Source organism: Wolffia australiana, chromosome 12 (assembly GCF_029677425.1).
Source record: "Wolffia australiana isolate 7733 chromosome 12, ASM2967742v1".
Taxonomy (NCBI): domain Eukaryota; kingdom Viridiplantae; phylum Streptophyta; class Magnoliopsida; order Alismatales; family Araceae; genus Wolffia; species Wolffia australiana.
Window position 1 is genome coordinate 3,540,076 of NC_135846.1, and position 25,604 is coordinate 3,565,679.

Sequence of the window (25,604 nt, forward strand, 5' to 3'; positions counted from 1 at the left end):
TTCAATAAACTGATCAATTCTAAAGAAAAGAATGGTACAAAGCAAGTCTCTACTAACCGTCTGATATACTGGTTTGAAGTGATATTGAAAAAATTGCTACGCACTCCCTCTTATTTTTCTTCCCCCTCCCGGCCAAGCAATCAAGCCATGGCAGCAACCGTCCCTTCACAAAGACACTGCTCTTATTATAACCATGATAATATGTAAAAGTTCAATAAATTACATCTATTAAGTTCACATTCTACATTCACCCCAACACCTGGTAAAACATAGAAAGTAAAAAAGGAAGGAACACAACAAACAGAAAACTAACTGAAAAATATGAATATCTTTATTTATAACTATTAACAAGATACTGATGAATTGTAAAGAAGAAGAATGGTTCAAAGCCATGTAAGCAACCATCCCTTCACGAAGATACTGCTCTTACTGCTCTTACTATAAATTCAATAAATTACATATTTTAAGTTCACATTCTAGATTCACCCCAACACCTGGTAAAACATAGAAAGCAAAAAAAGAAGAAACACAAAAAACATAAAACTAACTCAAATCTGAATAAAATAATCCAAATTAGTGAGATTCCACAAACTATCTTAGGAGAAAATAAACTACATTTTCCAAATTCACATTCTAGATTTAACCCAACACATGCTAATACACAGAAAGTAAGAAAAGGAAGAAACACAACAAACCATAAAACTAACTCAAATCTGAATATCTGTATTGATAACTATAAACAGTACTCTGTTGGATTCTAAAGAAAAATAATGGTTCAAGCCAAGTTTCTGTTAACATGTTGCGCGGGGCAGCAGACCGCATAGTATGATATACCTGGTTTGAAGTGCTCTTAAAGCAATCGCTTCGTCCGCCCTCTTCTTCTTCTTCCTCTTCTTCCTTCCAGCCAAGCAGTCAAGCTATGGAAGCAACCGTTCCTTCAAGGATCTTGTCATGGGGGGCTCCACGGCCAAGTGGGCATCGCAGGAGAGGCCGGAGCGTCGTTTTCCCCGCTCCTTCATGTTCTTCATCGTGTTCTTCCCCCGCTTTTTCGACCGCCGGCGTTTCCTTGATGGGTTCGCTCAAGAGCGGCTTCAAGATCTCTTCTTCCGTAATGGGTAGCTCTTGCGGAGAGATTTCCGGCCAGAAGATTCGTGTTCCGTCTCTGAGGCCGTCGCTGTCTGGGTCCAAGGGCAGAAGAGGCGTTGTCACTATGGTAATATCCGTTTCTTGTGGGTTATTGCTTGATTTTTGAGGTTTTAAATTTTTTAGAATCCCCCAATTTAATTAATTTAAGTCTTCGTGTTGATTGTGGTAAACTTTCTTTGGATAAAATGGTGGTTGCAATGATTGAATTTTACTCATTCCTTTAATTTTAATCCGAATGGGAAGTTAAGAAGTTTCAGTATTGCCGTGGAAGATGTACTCTTTTTCCCCTCAGATTATCCTCGAATAAGCGATGCAAGATGAAAAAGTTGAGAAGATGTCAAGCCCTGGAGGAAAATGTCATCTTATGATCAGCGAATAAATGTAGATGCCTTTCCAAGACATTCAAATTTTAGTGAGATACAGTGGGGTGGAATTGCAATTTCTTCTCTCTACAACTCAATCTAAAGACAAAATGGTTAGGATCTTTGGTGTCTCCTAGGGTCATCAGCGCTGATGGCCTTGGTGGACAGAAGAGAAAGTACTTTGAAGACAAGACAGTCTAACGTTGTTCCTTAAAACCATAGATTTAATTAATTAGTGCTCATTCTTTTGCTGGAATCAAAGTCTCGAATCTGTGGTAGTGAATTAGTGGAAAGAAGTCAATGACTCAAGACACAATTAGTTCTCCTATGTATTGTATTTCTCGCTATAACTGTGGCAACATCATTTAGGGCTTAAATAAAATATTGCTTCCTGTAAGCCCTCATCTGCAAAATGTAACGACAACAACCTTGCAGTTTATATTTTTTCCACCACCCATTACTGTTGACCGTCTTTTCGGGTCATTCACTGCTCATTCAATGTGTTGGTAAAATTCAAACATGTGCGATGTGTTCCTGAAATATTCCCTGGTTTGAAAATTTAGTATTATTTATTTCAACAATTGATGGCAGTTAATTCATTTATTTATTTTGATTTGAAGAAAAAGAGGGAAGGTAATCCGAAATCCAAAATTAATGTTTTATGTGATAGTGAAAAATGCATGACCAGCCAGCCTGATCCCCTTTTCGTCCTTCACTTCCTGCTAAACCATTGGTGGCAGTTATGGGAAGTTATTCTCATAAGAATAAACATGAAAACCAAATCGACCATCATCCTTATGTTTGTATATTGTCTGTCACTTCACAATATTTGGACGTGTGTTAAATTTGTGAATCACATTAAATTTTTTAATATTATCGTAATGTCTATTGTTTTCTTTTTCTTACATCCCGTGAAAAGTTTATCGGTCATGGTCTTTCGATTAAATCAATTTGTTGGTAAAGCTTAAACGTTGGGTGATCTGTCCCTGAAATCTTATTTCAAAATAATAACGGTTATTTGCGTTATTCTAATATTCATGGCTCCTATCTGGAGTTATTCTGATTTGCATACATTTGAAAAACATAGTTTAACTATCGGCCTGGTGTTTTTTATTACCAGCTAAAGGATAATTAATTTTCTCATGACAATAGTTGGTGATGTTCTAGTGTTATTGTCCTTGAAAGTTCCTTTATATTAGTCTTCTGGCTCTAGGCTATTTTTCTCTATGTTTGGTATTGTAAATGTGGGCCATGTATTTTTCTCTATCTTTGCTATTGTAAGTGGCCCACGGTTTCTTTCTTTTCTTTCGTTTTATGATGTGAGTGGGCCACAACATATAAAATGTCCACGTGGAACTGAAGAAATATAAGTCTGGTGGGTCTGACATGTGTTACTTATTCCACTCCAGAATAAGTAACTTAAGCTAAATGGGCCATTGGCCCATCTCATATAAGATTTATACCAGTTTTTCACGTGAATCAATCAGGGCGTTCTTTTTGCAAGCCTTATTTTCAAGAGAGATGGTCAAGGGCGCTGTAGGAGTGTGATACACAACAGTGTATCAAAGTCCAACGACAACCTTGAACAAATCTTGAATTGCAAATCCTCTCGGGCGTGACCAATAGAAGAATCCAAAATAAAACGAATAGTGTCAATGTCACATCGAACAGAAGAAAAAAACGATGAGAAGATAGATGGAGAAGGATCTCAATCCAGGTCGATCTTCTCCCCTCCGGCTGCGGACGCCCACTGCTCCGGCCTCCGGTCTCTACAACCGTCCTGATCTTGTAAAACAACCTCCTTTCTTCTTTTCTTGTTCAGCTTGCTCCTCTAAAGGGTCTCTCATGTGCGGGCCCCACACGTGCCTGTAACTAACTTTCACTGTCTTTGGGCTCTCTCTGATACTTTCGTGTGAGGAATGTATCAGAGTGCAAACCTCAATACTTTGTTAGAAGAAAGTGCTTTGTTTGAAGATAATTTGGACTATTTGAATCTAACATTGACGGCCATTGTATGGAGTTATTCTTGAAAGAATAAACATCCGAAACCTATTTTGACCCTCACCCGTGTGTTTGTGTATAATCTGCTAAACCATTGGTCACTGTCACATGACAATAGTTGGACACTTCTAATTGTGGAAAACATTATAAATTTAACTTTAACTCTTATACTTGTAATATTTTTCCCTCCGCAGGTGATTCCCTTTCTCAGAGGAAATGCCTGGGAGCAGCCTCCTCCTGACCTGGCTTCTTACTTGTACAAGAACCGTATCGTGTACCTGGGAATGTCTCTCGTACCGTCTGTTACTGAGCTCATGCTTGCTGAGTTTCTCTATCTACAGTATGAAGATGAAGATAAACCTATCTATCTTTACGTAAATTCTACTGGCACCACAAAGGTGAACGTTCATGGAATCTCTTTCATTCTCTACAATTCTGAAAAAAAAAAGGCTAAATCCTTCTCAGTCAGATTTAAACTTGTCTTTGTGTAATGGATGAGCGTTTGACTTTCAGTCTCTGTAGTCTTTTGACTCAGTTTTCTGGAAAAATATATTGGACCCTGAAATTTTGAGAACTATTACTATTTAGGGATATCACATTCTAGCTTTTAGAATTCCGCAAAGCCAAAAAAGAAGAGTAATTGTGAGGATATCCGTTTTTTACAGGGAACTAAAAGCTACCTATTTTTGTATAATTTTAATGTTCTGTTCTTTTACTCCCTGCGAGTTACAACTTCACTCGAAAAAAAAGAAAAACAAAAAATATGTTATTTAGTTCTAAATTGATGAAATATTGTTCAATTGTCCTTGCTAAATGTGGAAAATAATATTCAGGGCGGAGAAAAGTTGGGCTACGAGACTGAGGCTTTTGCAATTTACGATGTGATGAGGTATTTATTAACAGAATTCAGTAAAGTTTTTTACTTTTACCATTGTTTCCTGGGTTGTAGTCAGTTAAATATAGGTTTCCTGATGTTTTAGGATGACAAAATTGGTAGAATATGGGATCTCTGAATGACATTTACAACATGGGAAGCATACTCTTCGTCATGCACCCTTTGAGCCTGTGACATCATTTCTAATAGAGTAAAGATGTATTTCCCTGGTATCTCGTTCATTTTAGAAAAGTACGTTGTGAAGAGTTTTATCTACGTATCGTAATTGGGGGAGTGACCATGGATAAATGCTCCTTCCTTTAAGCTTCTAAAAGGAAAAGTTTAAATCCACATGGTGTTGTGATAGAAACCTCAGCTAGGCCTTCATCGGGAAGGATATTGTAAGGGTAGAGATTGAGAATGAAAAAAGAAACCGTAAGAAACAGGCCCTGGTCAACGCTTTTGTGTGTACTAGGAGGATATCCCCACAAGTGCAACTACTTCTTGTATGACCTCTTTGAGGGAGGGCTACAAGTAATTTAAGGAAACAACATTAACACCAACATTCCAGTTAAATGCCTCAATTGAAACTACATTTCTTTTTCTAGGTACGTCAAACCACCTATTTTTACTCTTTGCGTGGGTAATGCGTGGGGAGAAGCTGCTCTTCTGTTGGCTGCTGGGGCTAGAGGAAACCGTGCAGCCCTCCCCTCATCAACAATCATGATGAAGCAGGTATCTTTTTTTTATGTGTTTAAAGGTTTACATTTGTTAACTCGGACTTCATGCCTAGTTATCTGCTAGGATCTCCAACCTTTGTCAGCTGTAGTTCCGTCATTTACCTAAGATTAGTTTCCCTTTAAGCATATGTAGCTAGGTTTTGCCAACTATGACGAATTCATCATCTACTAGGGATGACGAGGAGGAAGGCTCATCATGGTCCTTGCTGGTGGCCCGAATGACGAGAACGAAATCATCATTGTCGTCGTAACTATGGATGAATGACTATGATGATTCATCCGAAAGATTAAAAACAGATACAGTGACTGTATATATTTTTTTTATTTCAAAAAAAAATACAGTGACAAGAGAATGATGAGTCATCGTTGTAACCGATCATCGTGGTGAATAGAAATGAGGACAATGGTGAATCATCGTCGTCCTCTTCTCCGAAAATACAGTACTCTTCGTGTCTGTAGTTTTGGTGAGCTCTACATGTACCCTCCCTCCTAAGGACAGTAATCAAGAAGTTGAATTGGGCCTGTAGCCATTTTATTTCTTCCTTCCTTCCTATTGTTCTCTCTCATGCCATTCAAGATTATTCCCCTATAGAAACCGATATCATTCATATTTTAAGTAATTTATATCTTATCTTTTATGGCAGCCAATTGCTCGGTTTCAAGGCCAAGCATCGGATATTGAGCTTGCAAGGCGAGAAGTGAAGAATGTGAAGGATGAGTTGGTAAACTTCCATAGTTTTTTTTCCTTTTCTTCTCTGCATAATTTTAATGAAACTGCTTTATGGTTCCTTTATTATCATATTTTATGAAATTTTACAGAAGTATAAGGAGACCATGCTTTCTTGCGTTGATGCTATATTTTCATTGTCTTACGCCTTCCCCTATTGCTGTTTAAGGTGTTTTTTGACCTTTCTTGGGTTAGGTCGACCATTTTAGCTTTTTCATGCACATATGATGTTTGAAGATTTTTAGTAAGCTTACTATCTATTGGTTTGGATGCTAAGTGTTTTATTATTTTTTTATGTTGGACGAAATAAATCCCCAAAAAAATAATCATAAATTGCCTGGTACTTCCCTCTTGATTTCGTCATGATTCCTTAAAATCAACCGGAGTTAAATTTTTTTTCATCTTGAACATTTTTGCGCACCTTAGTCTTTATGCTGAAAAACAATATTATATTTAGTTCTCTCTATTTCCATCATCGCTCTCCCTTTCACACTCTCTCCATCTTCTAATTTTATAAAATTTTTTGAAGGTGAAACTATATGCGAGACACACAGGGCAGACAATTGAGCAGATAGAGATGGACATCAGGCGGCCTAAGTATTTCAGCCCCAGTGAAGCTGTTGAGTATGGGATCATTGACAAGGTTTTTATACAATTAATCAATTCCATATAAGTCGATGAATAATTGTTTACTTATTTGTTATGTGACGTTTGTCTGAGATTTCTTCCTCTTTTGCAGGTCTTGTACAATGAGAGGGTCACCGGAGACAAAAGTGTTGTTTCAGACCTTAAAAAGGCCCAGCTCATATAAAGCTAAATTGAGCAAATATTGTAAGCATCATTCAAATCTTATTTCTAGCTCCCTTTATCTTTTTATGTGTCTCTGTCCGCAGATAGGTACTTTTTAGCGATATTCTGATATTTTTTATGGTATATTTTATTAAAATGAGATGACGCGAATTTCCCATGGGAAATTATAATGATATCTTAAGATATCTTCCCTTATTTTCAATGCCTTTCTTTAACTTGTAGATATTATTTACTTAAAGCGTCCTATATTTGTCAAGTCTATTTTGTTTGAAAGAAGAGAAAATGAGTTTATCATGTGCAATTAGAATGCTAGTTTCAGATTATTGCTTCTCTTTTTTTTAAAGATCCTCACTTCATTTTTATACCTTTATTGATGCTGAACTTAGTTATTAATTTTGGATTTGAAATGAGTTTTTGGAGCCTTGTTCAGTTCAAAATTATACAACTAAGGACTTGCTCTTGGAGAACTCAAAAATATCATCAGCTCAAGTGACTCATTTTCTTGCTCACTCGATAATGCCTGCAATTTCCAAGTTAGTATGCTTTGGCTTTGGAATATGATTTCTTTGGAATATATATTTGTATGATATATATTCATATGAATGTTCAGATGACAGAGTGTAATTTAGAGGGTGCCTAAATATAAAGCATCATTTGCTAACATGGAAGTTTGTTATTTTTTAAGGCAAAATACAAATTCCTCAATAAAGAAAATAGTTCGATCAACTTATGTGCTAAGAAGATACATCATTATCTTGAAGCGATGCCAAATGCGAATAGTGCTTATCCTAATGCCATACACAAAGGCCCATCCTAATGCCAGCAAGAATCATCAAATCTTACTTAAATTACCCTTAGCAAGATCTGTAAAAAAATGGTAGATAATTGTTATCCTCTACACTATACTGGAAAATGGTAGAGTGCTAGAAATATGCTCATCATCACATGATTTAAAAAAGATTACTGATTTCCTAAAGAAAGAAATTGCTTAGGTAGTATCCAAATGTTTAATGACCTAGAAGTTAGGGATTATGGATGACTTAACTTTATCATTAGTTGTCAATAAAATGTGTAAATCACATTTGAAATATGCACAATGTGATCCTGTGGCCTAAAAATATAATGGCTGATGACGTTCAAATGAAACTAAACTAAGTTTTATCTAGTTTTCTACAATTGATTATAATGTAACAAATTAATTCAGTAGGTGATAATCAAGCTCCCTTCCATTCTACATTGAGGACGACATTTACCTTAACAGATTAGCACTGCATATTCCTGCTCATGTAATGGAAATGGTTCAGAACCATTTGCATGATGACTCTATTGAGCGATAATGGGTGCTTTTTAGGCGATGAGTTCAGTAGATTGATCCATCAGAAATCCCTGGATGGTAACATACCTATATCTCAACAAGATTGATTAAGGTAACAGTCCTGTAAGAGGTCCTTAAACCTGAGGTACAAGGGCCAGTCGATGGATGACTAAGTTTCAACTATGACTTGTACACTAATAATCATTGGATTATTAAATAATAATTGACATATTAAAACAACTTGACGACGGTGATTGTTCGACAAAGATGTAACGGTTTATCCTCAATATGAGAAGAGCCCAACTCTAGGAAGATGATTGACTGAAATCCTTGGCCTAGATGATGGAAATATAAAAAAACTGACTCTCCTATAATCATACCCTCCATGATTATAGGAGTGTTATGTTGATAAGTAATCGTACCTGCACAATAATTTTGAATAAATTATTTCCATGAAAGGGTCAACTAATACACTCATACCTTATGGAAAACATTTTATACTTCGAAACATTGTGTGAATGGCCACTTGACCCACTGATTGGTTTAAATTGCTACCATATGAATTAACTGTTTTGTCGAAGCGACCTCACCTGCTTCAGTTTAGTTGGAACCAAAACGACTGGGTTCCACACACATCAAACACACTAAAGGTATGTGACAAGCAGTTCACCATCAATTCTTTATCCGAATATAAAATTTGTTTGAAAAAAACACAATAAAAGGATGTGTGTTGGCTTGGCTAAGTTGTAAGACCCACATATCTAGAGTGATTCCTCCCCTATCCTGGGGATGCTCAAGTAAATATTACCTATGCTCATGTCAAAGCTGGCCGATTGGCTTGAGTGATTTCAGAACCTGACCTGAGTTTGTCCACAAATAAAACAAAGTCAAAGTAGTAAGTGGTTTGTGGTAAATTCATTATAATATCCAATAAGTATTTGAAATATAGATAAATTTAAAATTTTAAACTTTACAGTATAGATCCAGATCATATCAAGTTTGAGTGATTTTTTTATTTATACACAAGAAATTATAGGTTCGTAAAACATCCATTAGCTGAGATAAAGGCTGATCAGATTTTGTCACTACTTCCAAGTCGACCCTTTACAATCAAAGGGTGACCAGATTTAGCCACATACACACTTTAGACATTATAACAGACTGAGTTTTCACTGTCTTAACCTTATCATATATATAATGCATACATCATATAGAAGATTAGAGGATATCCACTACCTGTACTATGTATTAGGGACGATAGAATAATAAGCTGTGAAATTTTTAAAAAAACTTAAAGCAAATTCTGAATCCTAGTTGCATGCAGAAGATCTACTGGAAATAGGGATTTTAATGATGCAAGATAAAGTCTAAGGTCAATCAAACTTAAAGACAAGGTATTTCCTATGTGAGTTGAGAACACCTATCAAGTCAAAGCAGGTGTCTATCTCTCGCTTGTTCTCATACATATAATCTTCAAGCATATCTATGTCTTAAACACTCTCATTTACCTACACACAACCTGGGGTAAAAAATGCTCTACACGAAAAAACCATTTTCAATGGTGCAGAGTTTTTACCATTCAATAGGCACCACCATTATTTACTGGGATATTGATAGAAGAAAACCAGTAGATATTATGTCATAGAGTTAAATTTATTTTATCAAATAATTTATTTAAATGTTTAAACTCACTCAGATTTGTCTACTAGTGAGTGAGGTTATCTCCACTGGGACTAGTACTTGGAGATGGATCTAATGCTTGAGTTAGGATAAGGGATAATTGGATGATGATATGGATAATAAATAACATTAGTGGTATAGTAAAATAGAAGAAGGGATAAATTATTAATAAAGAGGTTGTTGAAGAGCAAGATGGTACTATTATTATCATTATTATATTTTTAATGTAATCATAAATATGTACAAATTGAGATGGTATGATGATGAGTAATAATAAGTGGTGCAAGGAAGAAAGAGATAAATTAGAAGTCTTATGATTAGCAGATATGATATTAATTATTATTATGATTATTACTTGGGAATTAATTTATAGTATATTTTAAAATATAATATTGAGGAGAAAATAATATAAAATTGAAGGAAATTTGGATAAGGCATGTGTTTTATAAAATGAGGCTGCTCTAAGAACCCCAAATAAAAGTCTTATTTCAGAGTCTATTTAAAAACAATAAAGCTCTCAACCATGATCCATGCTCTCCATAACTAAAGAGTCCAGAAGGTAACGTAAAAATGTCTAGAATTGGAGAACCTGAGGATGGGGTTGTCAATCGCCATCCTTTGACTATACCATGCATCCCTGATCATCTTTCTCCATTATGACACAATGCCAAGCTGTCCTGGAGTTCCTTTAATGCCTTCCTGAGCTTGTGGAATTGTTGGAGAATTGTCATGACTCTCCTTCAGGTCTCCATCCATAGGAAGGGTCTCCAGCCACCACACAGTTATTGGTAGGAATATAGTGGAAAAGTACAAGAAAAAAGCCTTTGTAACGGTGAAGAGGGACTTCCCTCTGGGGTTGATGGCGTGAGCTATCTCAAAGAAATCATCTTGAGGCCCATAGGACCCGGATTGGTAGTCCCCTGTACCAGAATCACCGTCTGGTCAAAGGAAGATGACAACTAGGGGTAGGGATTGATGGAGCTGCCCCATCCATCAGATATATCTTCAAGAGGGTCAATGGCTGAGATCAAATCATAATTATGTACCCTCTAATGATCAGTGTACCCCTCGGTCTACTCAGCCTCTATCTCCACAATTGATTCCCGGTTAGTATCCGCCAATGAATCACAATCCACGACAACTTGGATATTGTTGCCCATGTCGGCCATCTTGACCAATTAGAACCAATGAAAGAGATAAGGAAAGAGAGGTTAGATGTTAAATTGGCCCATTATGAAGAGGGTTTCGGCTGGGTTGGCTCGAAGCCCATTCCTTATCTTTGTTTCCCAAGGTTGTAACCTGTTGGGCGGCTATCGATCTCCTTGTCTTCAGTTGTGACTACAAGAATCAAAGATGTTACATCCATATTGAAATTAAATACCACTGTTCCCTTGCACATGTGTGTGGGTTCCACACTCTCTTGTTATTGGGCCTACTATGGGCCTTGGTGATTTCTAAGGTTCATTGTGCTACTGCCTTTGAGCTGCACCCGCTGGTGTGCTAGTATTGTATAGCTCCTAGGTGGCTTGAATGCATCTGAGCTCATCAGTATGCACGTGGTTTGAGCATTTTTGTGCCTAGCTAGCTTGGCTGCCAACTTTTGGGCCTGCACATCTCATTTCCCTTTTATTTAGCTTCTTATCTATTTTTTTATTTCATTCATTTATAAATTAATTAAAATAAACATGCCAGCTGTGAAAGTCCTTTTATCAAAATAAACATGATTCCGTGATACAAAATATTGAACCTGTAAATAAAAATTAAAAGATCTTAATTTTACATAGTGAAAAATTAATTAGATAAGAACTTGTAGGTCATAGTTACTATTCATGGTGATCTTTACATGACATTTATCATAGTTTATATTTTAAACTGCCTAAAAAAAGTGATCGTATTTTTTACTTGATACACACAAATCTTAACGATCGATAAACATACTATTTTTTATTTTGATTGTTTTTTAATAATGCAACATATAATAATATTATTAAAAAATAATATTAAAGAAATTCTGTAAAATACCATAAGATAATACAAATGATGAAATATAAAATTATAAAATGGTTTATTTTATCCAATGTATTTCAAAGGATGAAAAATTTAATTTTCAAGAGCTTTAAATCTTATTGGATGTGTTGTTGAGTTGCTCATGGATTGTAGGACAGTGTCAATGTGGTTGCAGATTGAGCTAATGGGCCAACTAGTGACACCTCAGCCAAGTCCACTCAGCCCAAACTGGACTCAACTCATTTGATTAGCTCTTTCTAAGAAATATTCTGATTCTATGAAATATTTGGCTCGAATGAGTTGACTAAGTATGAACTGAGTGAATTTGGATTCTAAGAAAGACATGACGTTGCCATGCTAACTTACTTGTGACTGAATTAGTCCCATTTGTAAGAGTGCAAGGTTATATAGCCCATTATTATCACCACATATTTCTGATGGAGGCTCATGTACCTGGTAAATAGTTGTCATTTTATTGAAATTGAATTCAGGCTATTCATTTTACAATAAAATATGTCTCTTACTACAATTATGTACTCCACATGTAGACCAAGTGAAAAATATAATCCATGTTAATATGTTTTTAAACATGCAATCATTAATTTTAATGCATATGAGATTTCCTAAGAATAAATTTTCTGAGGAGATATAACTTTGATCTTGAACCAAGGGCTCAACATAGAGAAGCATTGATGAAAAGTCATTATCCAACAGTGATTCATTGGATTTCCAGCATGATCCAACTTAACATTTGAATTATAACTCACTTAATGTGAATTTATAATCATAGTTGATACCAAAAACCTATTAGATGAGTACATTTATTTACATCCATTTTCCTCATTCTGGTGTTTCTAGATTTCAAGAAATTAATATATATTTTTATGCCTCTCATTTAATTTTAATCAATTAAAATGAATTTTTATCATTTTATGAATCATTATCTTTTGACCTATGTCTTGATAATTATAATTATTGAATTTATCTATTTTTAAATCTAAAAGTCTTAGTTGGGATATGATGCTGTGATTGACATGAAATTGTTACAATTCACACAGAGGAAGAAGAATAAAAAAAGTGGGACATAGCTTAAAAACTTGGTGATCGAATGAATTGGCACTGATCAAGTCCAGAATTTCTTGATTCCTCAAGTGTGAAGCTTCTAGATGTATGCACAATCTTAGCATGCCAGATATCCTCCATTTTTATGAGCCCCATCATCAATCAATTGTCATCATGTCACTAATCCAATCACATCGAGATTGGACATGAGCAAATGAGAGAAGATTTAAGTAAAACACATTGAATATAAAGTTAGAAATAATATTCAATAATTATATTGTAGATGTTTTAATTTTAAATTTATTCTTATTTTTCAATAGGTTGAGTCTCCAATACATGAGGTGATAAACTAGACCACATGTCCCATGGAATCTATCTATCATTAGCTACTGTGTACTTATAATCCTTCTTCCACGTAGGGATCCTAGAATGACTTAGGGTTTGGTTAACCACCCAAACCTGATTGACCATCTTATTTAGGGCTGATGCATTAGAAAATCCTCAGAAAGCTATTTTTTTAAATTTCACTACCTTGGCGAAGAACTTCATTGCGTCATCTTTCTTGAGTTTCTTCCTCCTATACCAAGGGCATAAAATGCCATATTGCACAAAAAATTTTCTTCATGGAACTGTTGCTGCACTCAAGCTAAGAATTTTTAGAATCCCCTGATTATGGACTTGTTGGTAATAGTTAAAAATCGTTGCCCATACACTCTATATCCTTGGATATCTCAAGTCTGATACACACTTATATAACCATGACATGAATGAACATGGTTTAGAGTTTGGTATAAAAACATTCAGGGATTCATAGAAACAAATACAGTGCAATCTTCCCTAAAGAGCACTTATTATCACTCAGTTTCTCCATAAACAGATAATCATGTGATCATCAACCCTCATCGCATGAGTAGGAATATAAATGATTATTTAATCTGGATGAATAATCAATAAGAATCACCACATTATAGTTGCATCAAAATTCACTCATCAGCTAAAGAATCCTTTAACTTCATTATAAACGTCACATATGAATAATGATAAATATGATTTGTATCGATGAACTCTTAACGAGATGTAGAATGTGTGATTGATTGGTATGACATTTAATAAATATGATCGAGATTAATTTTATGTACTACTTCAAAGTTGAGAAAGCAGTTTGATATCATTTTTGAAATACGAGTATAGCTTTATTTTCATGATTCTTAGATCAGATCACCTCTCCTACAGTCCACTCTCAAAACTAAAAGAAAACCCAAATGAGGAAATAAATCCCTCCATAATTGTTATTAGTAAGCAAAATAAAGTAAAAAATGATTTCTGCCTCCAACAGGAAAACATAAACTGTGGGAACAACACCATGATCTAGAGAAGTTGAATTTGTCTAAGCTAAAGTGCATCATTTCTTGATTGATTAACGAAGTGACAGAGGTTCTGAGGTGTTATCTGAAGGTTATCCAACGTTCTGAAATAAGTGTTGTGTTTGGAAGGATTTAAAAAACTCTCTTCAATACCTTCTATCACTCTTATCTTAGCAAAGTGGGTTCAAGTCAAACATTGTGGCTTGCCATCTGAAAGTGCCATTTTAAAAAGATGGGGGATGATCTATATACATCTGAAATCATGGATCGTTGAGAAGATGAAAACTGAACTGCTCTTTTGTCCAATAATTCCTTGTAGCATATCACATTTCGAAGATGGAGCAGTCTAGGCCATTAAATTTCTCTCCCTCCTTGATCCTGATCACGAATCATCCATGTGGTACATAATCTTTGGATTTTCTCAAATATTTTGCATATAATCCTTCATTCAAGAACATCTTCCAATAAAATGCTGACACATTGGCTCATTTTTTCTGTTAAACTCCTGTCATTTGCATCATAATATGCATATTTAATTCAGCACAGAAATATGATAATAAATTCCTTACAGTAGCAGAAAAAATTGAAATGAAAACTTGGGCTTAAGATGCCTGTGAAAACTGTACATGAAATGGTTAAAAAGAAAAAGGCAGCCAGTGCACTAAAATTTTCATTTTCCATTCAGTGAATTGTGTCATGCCTGTGTATTTGCACATAAAAAGTAGGCGCATTCATACTAAAGCCTGGCCAATATTTTTAGTAAATAAAGTTGTTATCCTTAAGTATTGTCTTCGTAAAAATAAAAAAAACAGATAATAACAACAAAGATGTATTTAGGAGTGTTCTGGAATCTTTGGACTTAAGGAATCATTTTCACTCCCTACTGTTCATTGTTCCCAATCATTGATCACAATCCAAATTAATCAGAGTTTGATTACTGAAATTACCAAATTGTTTCCCTCAGATAACACATAGTTATATAATTAGGCACTGCCATTTAATTACCCATAAATATACTGTTTAGGGAAACAAACATATTTATACATTCTAATAATTATAGTCATAGACCAGGTACCATGTAAACCATTATTTTTATCTGAATGATAAGGTAATAGAGAACGATTCATAAATGTAATAATAATATTTTATCTTTTATTATGTATGAATTTGTGTTTCTTCATAATTTATTTTCCTAAAGTGTAAAATTATATGAAATTTTAAGGCTGAAACTTCTAGATATATCATGAAAGTGAATAAATACATTTAATAACATAATTTGAACCCAAGATGGAACAGGTTTTGACAAGTTAGAATGGTGTTGAGTTTTATTTATAAGGATTAGTGTTTTTTTGCCTAGTAATCAAGTAGATATCCCTATATTTTCAAATAATTAAGATTCCTGTTTGAGACATTGCAGATGGTACTTTGCTTTCTTTAAAGATTTCCTCAAAACTTAATTTTGCATTAGTAACTATTAAGTAACGATGGGAATTTTTAATATGATATTTAGTAGAATAATTAGATATTGCATTTTTAAGGATATAATTACTTTAGCTTCATTCCGAAGTTAGTCATAGAAATATTAATATAGGTGTAGCTATGTAGTTTATTTCGAATTCTCCCTCTTCTATCAGATAAATTAATATCACTGTCGTTGAGAACTCCTAGTATCATCTAGGAACAATGGTAATTATTAAAGTAAAAAGAGCCATCGAAGATGCTATTTATTTTCATTGGGTGCCCCAATGGAGGTTCCCTGTACCACAAAGTCAAGCGTTCTCACACTAGAGTACTCACTGGAGGGTGACCTCCCTTGGGATGCAGCCTCTCTTCACAAGAAATAAATTTAACTTCATTGACTTTATTCTTACAACTGCACACTTATCAAACAAGCCCGTGTGATTGCTCTAATTATGTTTTGTTTCCTCTATCTTTCCGAGGGAAGGTCCTCAAATGAGAGTACTGTTACAAAGTCCACAACACTTGTAGAAAGTAAAATACGATAATTATCATAACATTCAACATGAAAACCATGACGTTATATGACGTAATAAGATCTTTTTACGACGTACTGGTGTTCTTGGGACGAAACACAGTTGCCCACATTCTCTGGCGATCTCGCTGAGACTCTTAAACTGCAATCAAATATAGCTAGTTGGGTTGATCATTTTTCATCTGATTACGTTTTTCTGGATCTAATAGATTGCCTCTATAATCTTCGGACAAGTAAACGGCCAATTTGAGTGCCATGTCGGCGATGGACTTTGCTAAGTTTGTGCAATGTGGCAGCTATAAGGAACAACGAATATTATCTCGTGCCTCTAGTGTACAAGTGTATCACCAACTATCCGCTCATTGATAGTAAATTAATGGACGGCCACTCGTCGCTTTCTTAATAAACACGAAAGAGTAATTCGTGGACAGCCGTTCATCTCACTTGCTCTTTATATACGTGTTCACATACTAACCAACCAAAAGCCGCGAGCTACTGTTGCCTGCCATTAATCACCTCAACTTCCTCATTAACACGGCAATACGTTACAAACTTAATTATCCAAATTAGGCCCACGACTTAACATATTTTACTCTCACTCCTCCATACAAAATTAATTCCAATTAAGTTGTATGAATTCATAGTTTGATGTAGTCTCAGAGTTAATGGTTTTCTTCATCGTTAGTATTCAATATTTTATCTCAAGGAGAGGTCTAGGAAGTTCAGCAGTAATCTTTTCATGGAATCGCATGCATGTTATACATGGCGACGGTGAAATTACCAGGAGAGCTGACGACTAAGTTTTGAGACCTCAACGGCGGAAGATTGGTAAAACTTGTGAATAACATTGCTTACTTACACCATCTCTGTGTGGGCTGGATCAGAGTTTCGTCGATCAAAATAATAGATAAATATGATAAACCAGCGTTATGACCTTAAAAAGATGATGAGCGTGATAGATATTATTAAAGAGATGAACAGGACGCCTGATGGCGGCTTCGAAGTCTCTTGAATCAGCCAATTGTCTCGTTGCAGCTTCAGACTTCTGCTTCGTGGCCCTATATAAACGACTTCAATGTAAATTCAGGCGAATGCTCGAGGGAGAGGAAAGATGGGGGGAAAGACGGGAATGGGTAACCCAAGGCAGAAGTGGGCGGAAGGCATCAGGCTGCTGGCCGCGCTTATCTTCCTTGGGTACATCGCCTTGTGGATGGTGGCGCCGACTTGTCAGTTCTGGGAAAAATGGCTGCCCAAGCTTCGCGCAGAGACAAGCTCAACCTACTTCGGAAATCATGGTTCTCTTTTCTACGTCTTCTTATTTTGGTTCTCACATCATCAGCATCAAACAACAACGACATCATCATAAAAACATCATCGTCTTGAACAATATCATCATCATCAACATTAATATCATCATTAGCATCATCAGTAGCATCTCATCATCATTAGCATCATCATCATCAACATCATCATCATCAACAACATCATCATCAGTATCATCAACATCATCATCATTATCATCATCAACATCATTGTAAGCATCATTATCTCAAACTAGTACTATTCTTCTTCTTCTTTTGGTTCTTCATCCTCATAATCATCACCATCTTGTTGTTATTATTATTATTACTATTAATACTGCTATTCTTATCTTCTTTCTAGTCTTCAAATGGTATCTGTTCCATCATCACCATCTTCATCTTCATCTTATTATTATTTCCCTTCTTACAGTTAGTAGGATTATTTTTCTTCCTCTTACTCTTTTTATTATTCTTATTCTAATTTTTTCCTCTTAAATGTATCTTTATTATTTTCATTCTGCTTCCTCATGAGGAAAAGTTCGGTCTTTTTTCAGGGACCAATCTCTTAATCTACACGTCCTCTATCCTCTTGATTTCCATACTCGGTTGCTTCTATGCATATCTGAAGCAGGGAACAAGGGAAAATCAAAGGTATCGTTTGGTCGAAATCTTCTGCCAATATACGAAACGCCAGTTCAAACATTTAAACCATAATTTCATTTCCTTATATTTTCAGCAAGAGGGCTGCCTTCTGGAAGAGACCGGCAATTGTGACCGGCCCCTTAGGGATCGTCTCCTGGACAGAGTTGACCTTTCTAACCATGTTCATCGCACTTCTTACTTGGTATTTCTCCGTTTCCCTGTCCGGAGGCTTCTCCAAGATAACTCAGGAGTGGGCTTCCGAGAAGGGTCATAAAGTGTAAGAAAAAAATGGCCTCTCTCTCTCTCTCTCCATCTCTCTCTTCATCTTTCTCCCTTTCTCTCCCTCTCTCTCCATCTCTTTTCCTCTCTCTCTATCTCTTTCCCTCTCTCTCTCCCTCTCTCTCCATCTCTCTCCCTCTCTCTCTCCATCTCCATCTTTTTCCCTCTCTCGCTCCCTCTCTCTCCCTCTCTCTCCCTCTCTCTCTCTCCCTTCCTCTCCCTCGCCCTCCCTCTCCCTCCTCCCTCCCTCTCTCTCCTCACACACACACACACACACTCTCTGTGTCTGTCTGTCTCTCTCTCTATCTGTGTCTGTCTTTCTCTCTCTCCGTCTCTTCCTCTCTGTGTCCCTTTCTCTTTGCCTCTCTCTCTCTCTCTCTCTGTATCTGTTTATGTTTGCCTCTCGCTCTCTGTGTGTCTCTCCCTCTCTGTGTGTGTCTCTCTCCCGTTGCCTCTCCCTCACTCTATGTGGCTCTCTTCTCTTTGCCTCTCCCTCACTTTGTGTGTCTCTCTTCTCTTTGCCTCTCCCTCTCTCTGTGTCTCTCCCTCACTGTGTGTGTCTCTCTCTTTGCCTCTCCCTATCTCTGTGTGCCTCCCCCTCACTCTGTGTGTGTCTCTCTTCTCTTTGCCTCTCCCTCTCTCTGCGTCTCTCTTTCTCTATTTGCCACTCCCTCACTCTGTGCGTGTGTCTGTTTCGCTCTTCGCCACTCCCTCACTCTCTGCGTGTCTCTCTTTCTCTCTTTGCCACTCCCTCACTCTGTGCGTGTGTCTGTTTCTCTCTTTGCCTCTCCCTCTCTGTGTGTGTGTCTCTTTCTCTCGTTGCCTCTCCCTCACTCTGTGTGTGTCTCTCTCTCTTTCCCTCTCCTTTATCTGTGAGTGACTCTTTCTCTCTTTGCCTCTCCCTCACTCCGTATGTGTGCCTCTCTCTTTGCCTCTCCCTCTCTCTGTGTGTCTCTCTCTATGTCTCTCCCTCTCTCTGTGTCTCTCTCTCTGGAGGCTTCTCCAAGATAACTCAGGAGTTGGCCTCCAAGGAAGGTCATAAGTGTAGGAAAATATGGCCTCTCTCTCTCTCTCTCTCTCTCTCTCTCTCTCTCTCTCTCCCCCTCCGCTTCCTTCGGTATGAATCTAGTCGTTTATAATTTAATCGCTTGTCTCCTTCATGGCAGGTGGCAGCTGAAAGTTGAGACAGCGGGCCTCAGACTAGGCCTTCTAGGAAACCTCTGTCTTGCCTTCCTCTTCTTTCCTGTGACAAGAGGGTCCTCGATTTTGCCATTGTTCGGCCTCACCTCGGAAGGCAGCATCAAGTATCATATCTGGCTCGGAAACATAGTCATGGTCCTCTTCACTCTCCATGGCATTCTGTACATCATTTACTGGGCATCTACTGACTCCCTATCCGAGGTAAAGAACACTTCCCTATCTCCCTAAAAGACAATAAGGTTTGACGGGTACGATTACAATAAGGTTGACATCAGCGTGTCATCTTATCAGCCGACCAATTATGTAACAAATATTTAGTTATTGTGTTAGTGTAAATATACATAAAGATAAATCCGAGCTGGAAATGGAGATTTCTTAAAATTCAGACACTTTAATTTTGATTTCGTAACCCTGGAATTTAATTTTTTTACAAAGATGTATAATAATTTTAATTTTTCAATTTCTGGATTTCTTATGGCTTATAATCTAAATTTTATTTAGGCGTCTGTTGACGTCAACAAATAAAGTACCCCTTCATTATTTTCAACCGGGCATCGTTATATTTTGCTGTTGTAGTCTTCATTTTTCTGGTGGATGATAATTGGGAGATATCTTATAGACACTTATGATAGTTGGTGGGATATGAATCAATGCGCAGATGCTGAAATGGGCAAACACGGGAATCTCTAACCTCGCTGGAGAGCTCGCTCTTCTATCTGGGCTTGTTCTTTGGGTTACTACGCTACCACGTCTCCGTCGCAAGATGTTCGAGCTCTTCTTCTATTCTCACCAGCTCTACGTTCTCTTCCTGGTCTTCTTCCTTCTTCATGTTGGCATTAGCTACTTCTCTCTCATTCTTCCGGGCGTCTACCTCTTCATGATTGACCGGTTCTTGCGCTTCCTGCAATCCCGCGAAAGTATCCGCTTGGTCTCTGCCCGCCTTCTTCCTGGTGAAACTGTGGAGCTAAACTTTGCGAAGAGCACCAGTAAGAGTTCTCCATAGTCATATTTCAGAACGTTACCCTCCAATCATTGTTACTTCGAATATTGTCAAAGATTTCATTATCATAAGATCGTACCGTCTTCATCCTTCTCATTACTATCACTATCGTTACCATCATCATTTGCTTCACCATCTTTCATCCCTATCTTCATTCTCTTATTCTTCATCTTTCGTCATCATTATCGTCAACATCGCAATCACCATCATCCTCACCATCATCAACCATTATCTCAATCCTCTTTAACTCTCATCTTTCATCATGATCGTCATTAATTTCTATAATCGTTGTTATCTATCATCATTACCACCATCATCATTGTTATCAGCAACATCGTCAGATTCATATTTTTCCTGTTTTTTCAGGATTGGACTACGGCCCTCTTAGCAACGTCTTCCTCAACGTGCCAGCCATCTCTAAGCTCCAGTGGCACCCCTTTACAGTGGCATCCAACAGCAAGCTAGAGCCCGGCACGCTGAGCGTCATCATCAAGAAAGAAGGCTCCTGGACACAGAAGCTGCACCAGCTCCTCTCTTCGAGTAACCCCCAAAACCAGCCTGAGTTTGCCCTTGAAGGCCCTTATGGCCCCATCTCAGACACCTTCTCAAGGTTATCTCTCATCACCCATTCATGATAAATATATTTTTTTTTCATGCGATTATATGTTGCATTGAATGGAAATTTCATGCTTAAAAGTCTAAACTCTGAAACATGTGATAAGATTTTCACGCATGAGTACAGTTCCATACATCAGTGCTTAATTAACTTATTTTTCTATTTTTAATATCGCTTTAGGATTTTTTTGACGCTCGAAATAATAACGAGTCAAGGATTTACAAGTCACCTATGTTTTCCTTTCGCTTGATTTATAACAAGTTGTACACATTTCCTGCCGTCTTTGTAATCTTTGTTTCTTTCGCCAAGGTTTTATTTCATGACCCACGTACGTATAAGGGCAATTCCATAGTCACAGGCCTAAACTCTGTAGGATTTGACAGGCTTTATAATGCACAAGCATACAAATGGATTATTTCTTGAAGTAAGACAGTTTTCTACTTTTAATACAACTCTCACCTATTTTAATTCATGAATGAATTAATTAATGATCGTCTTAGAAAAATAACAAGTTCACTCTGTATTACGTCCGCTAGATTAACAAGTCATATAGATTACCTGCCATCTTCCTGATCTTGATTTTTCCAATCACTAGGTACGATTCACTGATTCTGATCAGCGGCGGCAGCGGGATCACACCCTTCATCTCCATCATCCGCGAGTTCATCTTCAGAAGCGCCGCAAGAGACAACCCCACGCCAAGAATCCACCTCGTTTGCGCCTTCAAGAACACGGCCGACCTCGCCATGCTTGATCTCCTCCTTCCCATATCCGACGACCACTGCGACATCTCCCAACTCAATCTCAAAATAAACGCCTTCGTTACCAGAGATCAAGAACCCACCAAAAACGTAGCCCCCATCCGCAAGCTCTGGTTCGAGCCCAAGTTAGAGCATCAGCCCTTAACCGCTGTTCTGGGTCCTCACAGCTGGCTCATGCTAGCTTCCATTATCGCCTCCTCTTTCCTTGGGTACCTTATCCTGTTAGGTATAATGAATCGCTATTATATTTACCCTCAAGACCACAACAGCAACGTAGTCTACTCTTATACTGCCAAGGCGCTTCTCAACTTGCTTATCATCTGCGGGGTTATTGTTCTTTCGGCGACGACGGCGTTTCTTTGGAGCAAGCGACGGTACGCCAGCGACGCCATGCAAGTGAAGGTTACAGACGTGGGAACGTCAAAGTTAATGGAACGAGAACTGGAGAGCTTGCCCCAGGAGTCTCTTGTGAAGTGCACCAATGTGCAGTTTGGGAGGAGGCCTGATCTCAAGAGTAAGCAATTATTTCTCTTTTTTTTTCTTCCCCCATCTTTACCCTTTAAGAAAACTCCCGACTTCATAGAGTGGGAGCTTCAACCTATTATTGATTTCTAATTTTTAAAAATCTTGAAAATATAGGGATTCTGATGGAGGAGGAGAAGGGGAACGTTGGCGTTTTGGTTAGTGGGCCAAGAGGGATGCGGCAGGAGGTGGGGAAGATTTGCTCATCAGGGCTTGCTAATAACCTGCACTATGAATCAATGAGCTTCAGCTGGTGAGGATTTATGGTCTTGCAGATGACAGTTGAGATAGTAAAGGAGGAAATGCTTGTAAAGATTCTAAGACAAAAGAAATTCTGGTGTAATTGAGTTTCACCAAGACAAACAGCTGAAGACATGAACCTACGATTACCTTCTACTATGTATATAAAAAAATGTTTGAGCTTGTCACGAGATTGTTGGCTTTGTTGATTGACTTGCTAAGGATTTCACGCGTAGCTCTGATGATCAATTTTGATCATGGATCCAGCTTAGTAGCTCAATTGATTCTCTCTGTGGTTGCCAGTTCTATATTATATAATATTCTTTTTCTGGATCATTTGTCGCATGAAATGATAGGCGGATATGGGAACTGTACTTATACGTTATCAGATATCGGTTAATATTTTCACCTATATTTTCAATATTTTTAAAAATTAGAATTCAATAATAGGTTGCTAATATTATTGAATCCCCCCACCCCCCAAAGCTAGACAACGGATGATGATATCAGGATGGATACGAAACCCCGATCTCGGAAATGGGCTATCTGATATCTTTTTATAATGATATCTGGATACCAGATGATGATATAAGATATCAGTTGCTACAGTACTGATATCTGATACTGTTATCTGTTCCAAGGGTTTTCTGATATCCGACATATGAATAAAAATATATTTTAAATAATTTATATTTGCAAATCTAAGCTATTGGGAGCTATATATAGTACATTTTAGCGTTTATTAATTTTCTTGAAGGTTTTCAATTATGATTTCACTTAATATTCCATACTTAGTCTGGCCGAGTAAAAAATGGGCCAGATTGTGTGAATTGCGGAGCCCAATATGGGCCAATTTTACATATAGTAGTCACAAAAGCTAGAGCACAGTTTTTTTTCAACACAAGTTATTTCAAACGTATTTATAATATTGTAAGCTTATATTTTTCCCATATGGGACAATACATTTTTTTTTAAATATCTGAATATCAGATATCATTATCCAGATGCCAATTTTTTCAATATATTCTTCCACTTTCGATATCAGATATTAGATTTGATATCTGGTATGAGCATCCACCTCTTCTGGTGGCCATGATATCGGTTCTGATATCCGATACTGGATGGATATGTGATATATGTCTGATATTTTGTATCTGAAGCCACCCTGATTTTATCCATACATTGGAAATTGATTGTTCGATATCAGATAGCGAATGGATATTGGGCGGGTGAACACTAGAGGGAAGTGTTGAGATTTGGCGCCCATTCGCTTCATTTATGAATATGAGAAAGATGAAGAGAAAGAAGAGGAGAGAGAGAATTGACAATAATGGCGGATATGCTTGTTCCATTGACCGCATATGAGATGTATATCATAAGTTTGCATAGATCCTTTTATATTGAATCCTAGCTGTATATATTTATTAAATCTTGCGCATGTTTCATCCTATATATATATCTGATCTTATATTGAATCCAAGCAGCTGATTTCATAACGAGTATAGTATATGTGTTAAGGTCTTATTAGTCTATTGTTAAATTAAATTTTATTTGTGTGGAAATACTGTTTAGTTGGACTCTGATAAAACCCTAATTTCGGTCTTTATTTCATGTTATTAGCATGATTTATGCATTTAAAGGCTTAAAATTGGGTTGTTATCATATATTTACACGAAAATAATGTTTTCAAGTAATTTCTGATTTTTCCCTAATTTTCTGTTGATTATATGAATTTGTAAGGATTTATTGAAGGTCGAAATAATTATTTTTGGATGAAAATGGCACATTTAAAATTTTATTTCGACATTTATCAACATGGGAATGAATCAGGGAATTTTCTAGAATTTTCTAGAATTGTTTACAAATTTTTAGGAATTTTCTGGGATTTATTTCAAGAAGAAATGCATTTATTCTATTAAAAAAGGGCATATTTATAAGAGAAAAAAATGTATTTATGCAATTTCTAGACTTTCCGGGGCCTTTTTTGCAACGTTTCGTTGCAAAAGACCCTGAAAACAGCTCTCGGTCGCCATGGCAGGCGTAAAGATCCAATTTAAAATCATTCAGGGTTTATTTGCAATTGCATTATTAATTTTAGAGAAAATCGGAGGAGAGAGAGTGCCGAAAGGACATATATACAAATACCTCTGGGCGGCGTCAGATATCAATAATCTGTTTTATGAAGGGCTTCGTTGAAAAAGCGCGCCGATGCCTTCCGCCGCGTCGACGTGGCAAAATCATAGCCGTTGGATTAAAATCCAACGGATATGAGATGTGCGCTACACGCAGGAGGTAAGTACACCGCCCGTGCAGCGCATACAACGCGCGTGCACGGGTGGTGACGTGGCGACAGTTTAATGGATAAGGTATAAAGAAACGCACCGGTACGTGCGTAGCGATGCATATGCAAATCCCGCTTTTCGATTTTTCTTTTGTTTTTCTTTTTTTCGCAGGTGGGGTACGTGGCGCGATGAGAGAGAGCCCGCCAAAGATATTTGAAATGCGGAAACCAATAGGCTGCTGACACATCATTGCGTGAATTAAGAAATAAATCAATTTTAATCCAATGGTTAAAATTGATTTATTAATAACTTTTGATCCTGAAGTCCGATTGAGATGATTTTTTTATGGATTTGTTCGTCTTGATCCCCTCTTTCTATCTGTATGGTTGGATCATTCAGATCTAGCCTACATTGATAGAAATATATTAATTACTAAACGGGGGTAAAATGGTGATTTTCACCATGTAACCTAGGTATAAAAGCTGAATTTCAAGAGGAGGGGCTCATTCTTGATGGTTCTCTATCACAGCTGCAAGACAGAGAGGAGTCCCACCCTAGATCAAGTTATCCGGTACTTTTTCCTTGATTGTATTTGGATTTGTGCATTTTGAATGAGATTAGTTCAATTTCTTGTTTCTTCTTCTTGGTTTTGATCTGAAATTCTAAATCGCTTGGCTTGA

General features: G+C 37.0%; 2 protein-coding genes across 2 annotated transcripts; both read left to right on the forward strand.

Annotated features, from left to right (window-relative positions):
- Nucleotides 1–850: 850 nt before the first annotated feature.
- CLPR4 (CLP protease R subunit 4) lies at nucleotides 851–6,799 on the forward strand. The gene is made up of 7 exons (XM_078584200.1): nucleotides 851–1,213; nucleotides 3,704–3,907; nucleotides 4,343–4,398; nucleotides 4,992–5,118; nucleotides 5,768–5,845; nucleotides 6,380–6,493; nucleotides 6,590–6,799. Exons 1-7 carry the CDS (start codon nucleotides 920–922, stop codon nucleotides 6,659–6,661), a joined length of 945 nt encoding a protein of 314 aa, XP_078440326.1. The 5' UTR covers nucleotides 851–919; the 3' UTR covers nucleotides 6,662–6,799.
- Nucleotides 6,800–17,161: 10,362 nt separating this feature from the next.
- LOC144710542 (ferric reduction oxidase 2-like) lies at nucleotides 17,162–22,978 on the forward strand. The gene is made up of 8 exons (XM_078584350.1): nucleotides 17,162–17,376; nucleotides 17,937–18,033; nucleotides 18,119–18,301; nucleotides 19,470–19,704; nucleotides 20,162–20,489; nucleotides 20,870–21,113; nucleotides 21,715–22,394; nucleotides 22,520–22,978. Exons 1-8 carry the CDS (start codon nucleotides 17,193–17,195, stop codon nucleotides 22,657–22,659), a joined length of 2,091 nt encoding a protein of 696 aa, XP_078440476.1. The 5' UTR covers nucleotides 17,162–17,192; the 3' UTR covers nucleotides 22,660–22,978.
- The last annotated feature ends 2,626 nt before the right edge of the window (nucleotides 22,979–25,604 follow it).

Excerpts from the sequence above, each read along its gene's own strand:
- LOC144710542 (XM_078584350.1), top strand. The coding sequence starts at position 17,193 with ATGGGGGGAAAGACGGGAATGGGTAACCCAAGGCAGAAGTGGGCGGAA. Across the intron at positions 18,034-18,118 it reads GGAACAAGGGAAAATCAAAG|CAAGAGGGCTGCCTTCTGGA; the intron begins GTATCGTTTGGT and ends TTATATTTTCAG. Across the intron at positions 18,302-19,469 it reads TCCGAGAAGGGTCATAAAGT|GTGGCAGCTGAAAGTTGAGA; the intron begins GTAAGAAAAAAA and ends CCTTCATGGCAG.
- CLPR4 (XM_078584200.1), top strand. The coding sequence starts at position 920 with ATGGAAGCAACCGTTCCTTCAAGGATCTTGTCATGGGGGGCTCCACGG. Across the intron at positions 3,908-4,342 it reads ATTCTACTGGCACCACAAAG|GGCGGAGAAAAGTTGGGCTA; the intron begins GTGAACGTTCAT and ends AATAATATTCAG. Across the intron at positions 5,846-6,379 it reads AGAATGTGAAGGATGAGTTG|GTGAAACTATATGCGAGACA; the intron begins GTAAACTTCCAT and ends AATTTTTTGAAG.